We start from the raw sequence: 12,876 nt of genomic DNA, 5'->3' as shown, positions 1-12,876 counted from the left end.
TACTTTACGTGTCTACTCTTCTGATAATTTTTCCTACAGTACCACATGCACTATAGATCAGTCTGGATTTGTATAGGAGTCTTCAGTTGTGTAAACAAAAAGTTAATTTAATTGTAAAATAGTACTTTATGTTGTCTCAGCAATCTGGATACATTACGATAACTAATGCAATGCAAAAAAACCCAAAAAACTTATCTTTATAAAAGGTGGTGGGATTACTTGTATAATGTGTACATTTTAGAGAATGCAGATCTTAGAAGAAAGTCGACCACTTCAGGATTTAATTAAAGATGACTAGAGGTTTAACTAATACCCTTCTTTAAAGCATTGGGTTCTTCTAGGTACAGTAAGAGCTCTCTCCAGATAATATTCTTTAAAATGTACAGTACAGTGAAAAAGTATTTGCTTCCTGTCTGATTTTCTGCATTTTTTGCATATTTTTGACACTGAATGTTATCAGATCTTCAACCAAAATCTAATATTACACCCTGAGTGAACAAATAACACAAAATGTTGGTACTTATTTCATTTATTTATTAAAGAAAGTTATGCAACACCCAAAGGTAAATCGTCCCCTTAGACTCAATAATATAGACTCTATATACTACTATAACTCACAAAAAGATCTGACCAAATTCAATACAAAAAATGTGCAAAAATGCAGAAAATCAGACAGGGGGCAAATGCTTTTTCACGACACTGTACATTCCAGGGTGGGGTCAATTCCTGCTTTTGAATTCAAATTCCAACACTTTGATTACAATTGCAAGTAGCAGTATTGTGCTAAAATGAGCTCACAGTCGCAACAAATTACTTAAATTGAAGCCACTGGTAGTCAATTAAATTGGCTTCAAAATGAAAGTAGAACAATCACAATGACTGTTTTGAAAATATAAATTTTAATTCCTTTGAAGGAACTGGGAATTGATTTTACAAATGAATGGGAATTGAAACACAGGAACTGACCCTAACCCTGGTACATTCAGTTTAAAGGACCACTTGTAGGCAAAAGCCACAGCGTCTTGCACAGTGGATTTTTTCAAGTCCATCATCGACAGACTTCTTACTAGTTGTCTGCCTTTTCAATTCTGTCTCTCCGTTGAAAAAGTACACAAGCCAAGTACAGATTGTCTTCAGAAAATGTGAACTTTGCAGGGAGGCAGAGCAGTTTTGCAATATTAGAACTGAAGTAGGGGGGTTTGTTGCTTCCAGAATCACCATGTTTATATTACACAATACTGGGACGTCTATCCTAGACCATCAGCACAGTAGCACAAAGCAACAGGTTAGTACATCAAACATTGAAAATACCCAGAAGACTTTGCCTCTCTCGAGTAAAATCACAGAATCAGTACTGAAACATTCTAAAATGTAAAACACATGCAATTATGTACAACACATTAATATTACTCTGTCTTCCAATTATGCCACAGAACAAGGTGTCTCAAAAAAGTACAGAATAGGTCTCGTGTCTTATCAGAGTCTTTTATTTGGCAAGGGTGTGTTCCCCCATTTTGTGGACTGACGTCAACGGGCAACAATGTTGCCAGGGTTTACACAAACACAGTGTGCGCCACAGATAAAAATGAGCATCCAATTTCTTGTACAAGCTCCTCTTATCGACTGCACACTAAGACAATGGGCTCCCTGATAGCTGCTGCCTGTTGCCAATGATAGGAAGCCTGGTTCCAAACAAGCTGTCCATTACTAATGCATAATATACACTAATATATATATATCCTATATATATATATATTATATATAGATATATATATATATATATTATATATATATATATATATATATATATATAATCTTTTTTTTCATTGGTAACCCCTAATGTCCTTTTTAATGCCCTTTCAAACTAACAGTTCTTTGTGCAGAAGGCACAGCGAGATAAGTGTATAAACAGAAAACTGCGCCACAAACCCAAAATATATCAAATAAAAACATTTGAAAAATAAAATGGCTGAATCACTAAATGACAGTAAACTTAAAAAAAAAAAAAACACATTTCAATTTGTTAAATTAATGTGTTACTTAATACAAAAGTCAATACCCAAACAAATGAGTGAATAGTGCTTATAACTTAACAATGCAATCTAATTATTACTAAACTCTTGCAGGAATGGGTGCATTGGAATCAATGTTTACCCTGGTCTTCGATATTTTGGCAATATGCCACCTAATCAAAATTTTTAAAAAGTACATTGTTTAGATCAAGTCCAATCGATTCTAGATTGTGTGTGCTCTAGATAGAATCTAACCTAGTGGCTGGGTGAAGTTCCGACAGGAACGATCCACGTTTAACGTCAACAAGTTCAATCAACTGCATAAACCAGGGATCCTAGTTTTCCGCAATTAAAAAAAATAAATAAATAAAACTCTGAATAAAAATTAAAATCTGCGTTATTCCGCAATTAAAATAAAAGGCTAAAATCGAGTGGTCCCCCCCCTCCTTTCACATTATAACAACTACTCATGACCATAAATTGCTGTTGCGCTCCTTGGTTGTGGAACACTACTCTGATTACCATTAGGCAGGCTGAAACACCAGATTCTTTTTTAAATTGAAAAAAGTGCTTTTAAATAATTGGTTTAACACATGAGCTATTTTGTTTTTAAACTTTGTACAGCGCTCTGGGATGCCTTGGAGTGAAGGGCGCTATATAAAAACACATTAGTATTGTAACAGTTAACACAGGAAGTATTTATTGGTACACTTAAATTCTAAGGATGTTCCATACTCACCAGTGCCAATCAATCAATAACAAACTTACCATCTTTCTTTAAACATTCCAAATACTTCTGAGTAGTAATAATACAAACCAAAAATAGTATTCATATTACTTTATCTCCCTGTTAGTCTTTGTCACCTGGATGGCTATTGCCAAATTCATTAACCCAATCTTTGAATACTGAAGTAAACTGCAGCTACGTTTCAACATGAATGTGGCAGTGCGCCTCGTTCAACCTTGACCTCTGTACACCAGAAGCAAATTTGCCTGTGTTGATGATTATATATCATAAGTGTATTGTTATCAAACCAACAAAAAAGCCTTGTGTAAAACTAAATATTCTCTTCTTAGGATCCCTGCTCATCCCCCCCAATTACAAAGTAAAACTGAAATCCTGAGGGGAGGGCCAGTGTACTCAGGTGTGATGTCTTAGCATGCCAACTCTGAACTGAGTTTATAGCAGCAGGTTTAAAGAAGAGTAGACATGAGGTACCAGGTGGTATCATGCCTCATATCTCATCTTCCTTTATTTATTTACTTATTTATATCATGTAAAGAAAATACAAGTATTTACTGATAAACAATAAATCGTTACCCCACTAATTTTTGAAGGCCAATACTGTAAACTGCCAAAGAAGACCGCCAATATGTATTCTTTTCCAGATTTTCAGTACTGAACCACTCCGAATGTACACCATCATTACTCTGTACTAAACTTCGCACCATAGCTGAATACCTATATAGTCCAACCCTGTTTGGACAATGGATTGATGCCTTCCTGACTTTCCTGCAACCAATATTGTTCTGTCACTTGGTGCACTGGGAAAAATATATAATCAACTCTCATTAATACGATCAGCAAAAAAAAAAAAATTGTCATCAATAATTCTTTTTATGAGTCGAAGCCAAATGCATTGTCAGTTTTTATTGAACTTACAGTAACACAAATCAAATTTCAATTACAGTGCAATGAAAACTATTATACATTTAAAAGTACTGTGCATTCTCTTGAAATTGCAGTTGTAAGTGAACTTTTAAGAAGTATGCATTACAACTTGAAATCTGCATGTCCCATTTTGATCAAGGGCATTTTAAAACCACAAAAGCAAGGCGTCCTCAGCATCAGAGTATTAAATCGGAAACGCTGACGACTTGCATCTACAGTTTGCTGTTCATAGGCATGTTGTAACCCAGTTTTTTTTTTCAGAATGGCTGAGAAAGTGTTCACAGGAATGTTGAAATCTACAACATCTTTCTTTTTGCTTTTAACACTTGTCTGCTATTTGCGTCATCACTCATGACTATGCTACATGGAAATGGCATGGATGCTTGAGCACTATGGATTATGAAATGCATCATAGTATCAGTAGTCCCAAAGCAGCACTAAAATAAAACTACAGAGGCACTCATCTGGATGCAAGTTAATCATTTCTCAATATCCTTTATACTCAACTGATCGAACTAGGGCAATTTGTTTTACTCACAGTTTTCTTCCTAAGGATTCCAAAATAATATGCAGAAACAGAAAATTCGTATCAAGTGAATTAGTGTCATAAGAAGTAATTTACAACAAGCAAATTAAATTTGCTCCGGACACGTAGAAAATTCATATTATCAGGAAATTCATTTAATCCAAGTTCTTCTAAATGAGAATTGACTGTACTTGTCCTGCAGTGTGCTCCATTAAACCCCCACTAAAAACCCCACTGTTGAAGGATCATTGGTAAGGCTTGAATCTGAAGGAAAATGAAGACCAAAGAGCATTCTACAGAAGTTAGAAATAAAGTAATACAAATGCATAGATTAGGGAAAGGGTACAAAATAATATCCAAGTGTTTGGATATCTCAGTGAGCACAGTTGGAGCAATAATCAGGAAGTGGAAGCTGCATGACACCACCCAGGCACTACCAAGAAAAGGCAGTTCCTCAAAACACAGCGCTCAAACAAGAAGGAAACTTGTGAGAGAAGCCACAGAGAGGCCAACAATCACCTTGAAGGAGCTACAGAATTCAGTGGCTGGGAGTGGAGTAATGGTGCACCAGTCAACCATATCAAGAGCTCTGCATAACACTGGTCTGTATGGGAGGGTGGCAAGAAAGAAGCCGTTACTCAAAAAGTACCATCTGAAAGCACGTCTGGAGTTTGCCACAAAGCATGAGAGTGACCCAGCTGCAATGTGGGAAAAGGTTTTGTGGTCAGATGAGACCAAGATAGAGCTTTTTGGCCAAAACTCAAAGCGCTATGTGTGGCGCAAACCTAACACTGCCCATGTCTCAAGACACACCATCCCTACAGTGAAGTATGGTGGTGGCAGCATCATGGTGTGGGGATGCTTCTCATCAATAGGGACTGGGCATCTTGTTACAACTGAAGGAAGAATGGATGGAGCAAAATATAGGAAAATACTGCAAGAGAACCTGCTTCAGTCCGCTAAAAAACTGAAGCTTGGGAGGAAGTTCACCTTTCAGCAGGACAATGATCCCAAGCACAAGGCCAAAGCAACATTGGAGTGGCTTAAGAACAAAAAGGTGAATGTGCTCCAGTAGCCCAGTCAAAGTCCTGATCTCAATCCCATTGAGAATCTGTGGCACTATTTGAAAATTGCAGTCCACAAGTGTCGTCCAACCAACCTGAACAACCTGGAGCAAATCTGCCAAGAAAAATGGGTCAAAATCACTCCGACACTGTGTGCAAAGCTGGTACATACTTACCCCAAAGGACTTAAAGCTGTTATTACAGTGAAAGGTGGCTCTACCAATTATTAATGTGTGGGGGTTGAATACTTATGCAAGCAAGATATTTCAGTTTTTTTATTTTTCTTAAAAATATTTCCCAACATAAAACCAATGTATCTTACAATAATCAATTTTGAGTCTAAGTGTTTTAAAATATCGAACAGAACGAAATTTCAATGTACCATTTGTAATTCAGTAATATGAGAGAATTGGTCAGGGGTCTGAATACTTTTGCAAGGCACTAATATATATATATATATACAGTGGCTTGCGAAAGTATTGACCCCCCTTGGCATTTTTCCTATTTTGTTGCCTTACAACCTGGAATTAAAATGGATTTTTTGGGGGTTTGTATCATTTGATTTACACAACATGCCTACCACTTTGAAGATGCAAAATATTTTCTATTGTGAAACAAACAAGAAATAAGACAAAAAAACAAAAAACTTGAGCGTGCATAAGTATTACCCACCCCCCCCCCCCAATAGTCAATACTTTGTAGAGCCACCTTTTGCAGCAATTATAGCTGCAAGTCTCTTGGGGTGACTAGACCATTCCAAGACAATGTTTTCCCTTAAACTACTTGAGTGTTGCTTTAGCAGTATGCTTAGGGTTATTGTCCTGCTGGAAGGTGAACCTCCATCCCAGTCCCAAATCTCTGGAAGACTGAAACAGATTTCCCTCAAGAATTTCCCTGTATTTAGCGCCATCCATCATTCCTTCAATTCTGACCAGTTTCCCAGTCCCTGCCGATGAAAAACATCCCCACAGAATGATGCTGCCACCACCATGCTTCACTGTGGGGATGGTGTTTTCGGGGTGATGAGAGGTGTTGGGTTTGTGCCAGACATAGAGTTTCCCTTGATGGCCAAAAAGCTCAATTTTAGTCTCATCTAACCAGAGTACCTTCTTCCATATGTTTGGGGAGTCTCCCACATGCCTTTTGGCGAACACCAAACGTGTTTGCTTATTTTTTTCTTTAAGCAATGGCTTTTTTCTGGCCACTCTTCCGTAAAGCCCAGCTCTGTGGAGTGTACGGCTTAAAGCGGTCCTATGGACAGATACTCCAGTCTCTGCTGTGGAGCTTTGCAGCTCCTTCAGGATTATCTTTGGTCTCCTTGTTGCCTTTCTGATTAATGCCCTCCTTGCCTGGTCCGTGAGTTTTGGTGGGCGGCCCTTTCTTGCCAGGTTTGTTGTGGTGCCATATTCTTTCCATTTTTTAATAATGGCTTTAATGGTTTCGGATATTTTTTTTATAACCCAACCCTGATCTGTACTTCTCCATAACTTTGTCCCTGACCTGTTTGGAGAGCTCCTTGGTCTTCATGGTGCCGCTTGCTTGGTGGTGCCCCTTGCTTAGTGGTGTTGCAGACTCTGGGGCCTTTCAGAACAGGTGTATATATACTGAGATCATGTGACACTTAGACTGCACACAGGTGGACTTTATTTAACTAATTATGTGACTTCTGAAGGTAATTGGTTGCACCAGATCTTATTTAGAGGCTTAATAGCAAAGGGGGTGAATACATATGCACGCACCACTTTTCTGTTATTTATTTTTTAGAATTTTTTTAAACAAGTTATTCTTTTCATTTCACTTCACCAATTTGGACTATTTTGTGTATGACCATTACATGAAATCCAAATAAAAATCCATTTTAATTCCAGGTTGTAAGGCAACAAAATAGGAAAAATGCCAAGGGGGGTCAATACTTTCGCGAGCCACTGTGTGTGTGTGTGTGTGTGTGTGTGTGTGTATATATATATGTGTGTGTATATATATATATATATATATATATATATATATCCCTCCCAAAACCCACAGCCAAATGCTCAATAATTTATATTTACTCTTGTCAAAATATAACTGAAAAAAATTTGGAGGCCAATAAACAGTAACAAGTAACATGGACTAAAACCATTCTGGTAGTGAAAGCCTCTTTTTTATTCTCTTTTAGCCAAAAGGAAACTGCAGTGCACTCTAGACATCTTCAGAGTCTCTCCCCCCTCCCCCTCCAGGAGCTGTCATCAATTCAGGCAGCAAGGTACCGCGGGCCACTGTATCCATGGTAACTGCAAGCAGCTGAGACAGCCAAAGTTTTCATAGCGTGAGGTATGAGCGCCAACTGAATGTGGGACAAATCATTCTTATTCAGTTGTGCAACCATACTGGCGGATCCCTGCATACTAAACAGACCATGTCGCTCAGTTTTAGCCACAAGACAACAGCATTAAAAACATTAGAATCTTTACTTATGACTCCCAGCACAGTGAGTACACTTGGTAGTCATATCACTGTCAGGCTGCTTGACATAGTGTTAGCAAAGATACAGATACAGGATTTCATTACATGACACTGTGGGGCCCAGTCTTTTTTTTTTTTTTTCATGACTTACATTGCTTTTTATTCCACAAATACAAATATGGCTACATTTTCAGTCCCATTTGTTGTTCAAAAACCTTGTAACACGTACACTTTATGGTGCACACGTTTTTAAAAAATACTTACGTTGTCGGTTCTTATAATGTTGAAAACATCTGCTACATTTCTTTAGCTCAAAGCACATCTAATTGGACTCAATTAGCTGCACAACAAGCTTGGGCATTAACTTATAAGGGGAACTCAGTGTTCTGGAGATAAAAGGACAATGGTTTAGTCACCGGCACACCCTCAACCCCCCTGCCTGCTGTAACACGACATCCTAATCAGCATGCCGAGCAGCCACCCCCTGCTCTCAATCATGATCACTCACTTTGCAGCCTTCAGCCCCCTGCAAAACGAGAGCAGTCTCACCCCCTTTGTTTACTTGTCATGGTGCTGGGGCTGGGAGGAGGAATAGCCGCACTGCAACGTACTGCTAGGCTCGCGTCAGTCTTCACAGCAGAAACATGGTGTTGGCTCCTGAGCCTAACACCCCCATCCACCTCCCCTGGAGAATCCCAGGCGGATTTTAAAAGCGTGCCGTCAACTCATTGCCGCAAGCCTCGACACGTGCAGGCGGCTACAGGCACGGCTTGCTTAAGCAAAGACAAACACAGATTTATACCGGGGCAGAGTGGATATTCTTTGTGCATTTTACATTTCTTGCTATTTTAATCTGTTTATGAGAGCATGGGTTTTTTTTTTTTTTTTTTTTTTTTTTTTTAAATGTACCCCAGGTGGACAGACAGAAAGATCAGACACTGATCGAATGACTGATGCATCTTTAAAAATGAAGTGGATTAAGGCCAGCAGCAGGAACATCCTTGAAATTATCATTTTATTAATATAGAATGGTAGGCATTGCATGTATAGAATCATAGCTGGGCTGCAGGGAATCACTATACAAGGTTTCACTCTACAGGTGAAATGGCCTACTGCAGCAAGGGCCAAAATTCTGATATCTGGTAGCAAGACATGTAGTCAGAACTTTCTTTCATTTATTATGTACGAGATGTCATTTTTAAAACAATGAACACACATTACTTTATTGTTGGGTGTTCTGAAGTGATATTAAACACTTCAGTATACTTCAATAAACATATCTATTTAGTATATTCACTGTTGACTTTTGTGACAGACATTCAATGGGATATTTCCTATACTTTCACAACTTCTGTAAGGTATTAAAAAATATTTTCTGGTGGGAGGTAGCTTCTGGGAATCTGCTTGTTTACAATAACCAATAAAGCAGCCCTTGTTATTTTATCCAAGATTATCTCCCCAATTTAGAACGTGCAATGACGGTCCCTCACCGTAGCAATTCCCTACACAGCTCAGGAGAACTGAAGTTCAGTGGGCGTCCTTCAATTCTAGCACCAAGTTAATTGTCTCTTTACAAACAGGAGCTTGAAAGTAGATGCCTGCGAGCTACTACTGTAAGACAACAGCCAGCTTTGCAGGTGTCTGCCTTGTGCTCCCAAGGAGATGTCTGTAGCACGGTGAGGAGAAACTACCTGCACATTTTTCCTCCCTAACCTGTGGGTAAGCTTCCTATGGAGTCCCTAACAAAGACCAGAACTCTGCACAGCCAAGACATGAACCTACGCTCACCTGACTGTGTGGCACCCTTTCAAAATGCCTGTTGTCTATATAAAGATTCATAATGCAGAATGATATACCACTCACTAGATACAATTCAGTCTTTTGTGCATGGATTTCCTACAATTATCCAGAACCAAAACTGGTTAAGAGAACAATCCAGAATTACTTGTGTGTAAATATTTCTGGGCCACTATGTACTTTAAATGATAGACAGAAAAAGTAAATAAATCAGTAAACTACACTTCTGACTAAAGGACAAATCATCGCCTTTAATTTACACCAGTACCACTTAAATGTAACACAGTCCAGCATATTAAGCATTTCAATTAGTTTTCTTTGAAATCCACAGATGGGTTGGGGGGGGGGGGGGGGGGGGTCATTCCATCATGAAAGTCAAGGACAACATCTGCTCTTACCTGATTGTGAGGCTGCATTGCACTGTAAGACATGCTCTGATTCAGTAGGCCTTTATGTTTCAAAAGAAGGATGCGCTTCTGCTCTTCGCTTAAGTGGGAAGTCGGAGTCGACATTTGTACTTGGGCTTGAGGGGGCACCTGTTGCTGCTGCTGCTGCTGCTGGGCTGCCTGTTGCTGCTGTATGTATGGCATCATGGGATTTTTATTAGGGTTGGCCATGGGAGGCGTCATCCTTTGGCCCATGTGGTCCAGCGCGCTGAAATGGGTTAGGGGTTTAGTGTTGCTGTACGAGAGCATGGCGGCCTGCTGTTTACTCATAGTGTTTTGGCCCATGCTGTTTGGCTGTTGGCTGATCATGTTCATGTGGTTCTGAGGGAGGTAGTTATTCATAGTGGCCTTCTGAGGGTTGCTTGTCATGGGAGGCACCATAGGGTTTTGGTTGTTAAAGGCTTGCGGGTACATCATTGGGCTATTTGGTTTGTCGGGGTTGAATGCCCCCCCATACGGACTGGTTGGAGGGCCAGCGGGTGACCAGTTAGGTGCTGGAGTCTGTTGCTGCTGCTGTTGTTGTTGTTTCTGTTGCATGAGTTTTGCCCTTTGCTGTTGTTGGGCTGCCATTTGCTTCAGCTGTTCAGCGGGAGACAAGTCAGGAGTGGAGGATGGAACTGGAATACCACCGCCCTGACCAGATGCTGCCACAGCCGCCGCTACCGCAACCACACCAGAACTAGGACCCGTTACCACGCCAGGGCCTTGGTTCATCAGAAAGCCATTTCCAGGCCTGGGTGCTTGGGCCTGGTTGGGAGTTTGTGGAGAACGGGCCACACAGTTTGCCGGTGAACCTACTGCCATCGATACAGGGGGGGGCTGCTGATGTGGTGGGGTACTGCTGGAAGCCGTGGTGAACTGGGGACCAGAAGAGGAAGGCCGCACCTGTGGAGAGCCCATAGGTATGCTGAAGGGTGAGCGAGCAGGGTCATTCTTGATGCTTTGGGGAGGGGGAGGAGGATGAGGGGGGGGTTCCTGGGGGAGAGGGGTTTGGGCGGCCGGCCTGGTAAACTCGGCCTCCCTCTTCTCCTCAAAGTCCTCGTTGAACAAGTCATGCATGTCGTCCTCCGGCACTGTGTTGGCCAATTCATCAATGAGCTCCTGCCACTCCTGGTCATTGAGATTGATGTCCGAGAAGAGCTTGTTGTGGTTTGAAAGTGAAGTATCTGAAGACTCGATCCCTGACGTATCATCCAGGGGCTCCTGCTTCATGTCCTTGCTCTGCAGGAGATTGAAGTTATCGTCCAAGTCCAAGGTGCCATTGACCTGCAGCTTTATGTCTGTCAAGCCTCCATTTTTGCCCAAGTCATCCGGCCGGCCGGCGACATGGTTGTTGCTGCCACCACTGTTTTGTATGGGCAGCGTGGGTTTGATGTCCATTTGGTGGAGAGGCGAGACGGACAGCACTGGCGGCAAGCTGTTGGGTAAACTGGCCAACGAGTCCAGGCCACCGCCGGGCCCCTCTTTTCGTAGCCTCTTGGTATTTTGTGAAAAATTCCCATCGCAAATGCCATTCTGCTCCCCATTCAGAGGCGACCGCGCGCTATCCAGTTTTCTTTTCACAGTTTCTTGCAGCTGAAAGAAAAACAACAGACGGAAATTAGAATGGTCATTTTTTGTAGTCATCTTAGTGTGTGCCTTCAAACTTTTTTTTTTTTTTTTTAAAGATGTTTTTTGCAGTTATTTTCAAGTAGAATCATGTAGCTCATGATGTGGCAATATTCCACTGTGGAGGATCTCATATGTGGTAGATACTGTATGGAGGCCCTTAGCTATGTTTTATCCACAATCCTTACAGCTAATTCTCTTCCCTTGCCAGCAATTAATCATGTAATTTAGAAGCAGAACAGGAATCTTCATCGACTTTCATTCTGTCCACTTCAACAAGCAATTATTATAATACAGCCTCTTTCGTAATTTATTTTAATAATTAAACAGAATTTGCTGTGTATCCACACTGAAGTGTTAGCGACAGACTTGCAATGTATTTTGCTACACCGGACTAAACCCTCTGCAAGGAATCAAATGAACAAACAATCTATTGTTCTCAAACAAATCAACTACATTAAGAATTCAGTTTGAAAAGCCACATGGACTATAACATTATCAGGGCATCTTTGTGTTCATACTTCGTGTTAACAATAGCAGATGTTCAAGGTTTAAATTGACATCTCTGGTAGAACCTCAAGAGACTTACAAGGCTGACACTATCCAAGGATGAGGAGATACTAGCTTGTGCAGACCCTGTCCTAAAGCTTGCACTGCATTTTATGTGTGCTACCGTACCTCTGAAATACAGCAAAAGCATTCAATAGTAGTTTTAATGTCCCCCATTTCTTAAATTATAATCTACAGTTGTAGACTTTTCATTTAATATAAAAAGCACACACTGTTGGAGAAAAACTACTGACAGAGTCTCACTATATACGGTAGTTACGGTATCTTCTGGCATGGCTTGAATAATAACTGCGGCAGCTTCATTAAACTACAGATCTCTGTATCACCCTGTATTAATTACACTTCAGACCCCCACATTAGAAGATGGGTGCTTATTCCAGATGCAAACAGAGCTTCTAACTTTGCATACCTTTCATCACCATAGACCCAGATAAGCTCAATTAATGGCTCCTTTCCAAATGAAAAAAGAGATTAATTCCAAGATATATAGACGTGCTCCACTTTAAAATGTTTCTTGTGTATAAAGAGGTTTATCCATTTTGAAAACAATCAATTCTAGCAGAGCACAGTACAATTGTTTTCTTGGCACAGAATGAGGCACAACAATGCACTTGGTGTTTCCTTTCCACATAAATTCATGTTTCTTTTTTATGTCTTTAATATCAACAGAAAATGAGGGAATCCCACAGCTGTTTGTATTGAGGCATTAAATAGAGATTTTTCAGTTGTAAAATTT

The 12,876-nt window shown here is 40.2% G+C and overlaps 1 protein-coding gene across 3 annotated transcripts in view; it reads right to left on the bottom strand.

The window, feature by feature from the left end:
* The window catches only part of LOC121330509 (mastermind-like protein 3), a 132,158-nt gene that overhangs the window by 36,977 nt on the left and 82,305 nt on the right, over window positions 1–12,876 (bottom strand). For all 3 annotated transcript variants that reach the window (XM_041277091.1, XM_041277075.1, XM_041277083.1), the window contains one exon: window positions 9,915–11,537. In XM_041277091.1, coding sequence (XP_041133025.1) covers window positions 9,915–11,342 — 1,428 coding nt within the window. In that variant the 5' untranslated portion in view covers window positions 11,343–11,537. The remainder of the gene's footprint in view (window positions 1–9,914; window positions 11,538–12,876) is intronic.

The sequence above is a fragment of the Polyodon spathula genome, chromosome 2 (assembly GCF_017654505.1).
Source record: "Polyodon spathula isolate WHYD16114869_AA chromosome 2, ASM1765450v1, whole genome shotgun sequence".
NCBI classification, from domain to species: Eukaryota; Metazoa; Chordata; class Actinopteri; order Acipenseriformes; family Polyodontidae; genus Polyodon; species Polyodon spathula.
This window is presented reverse-complemented; position numbering and strand designations above follow the sequence as displayed.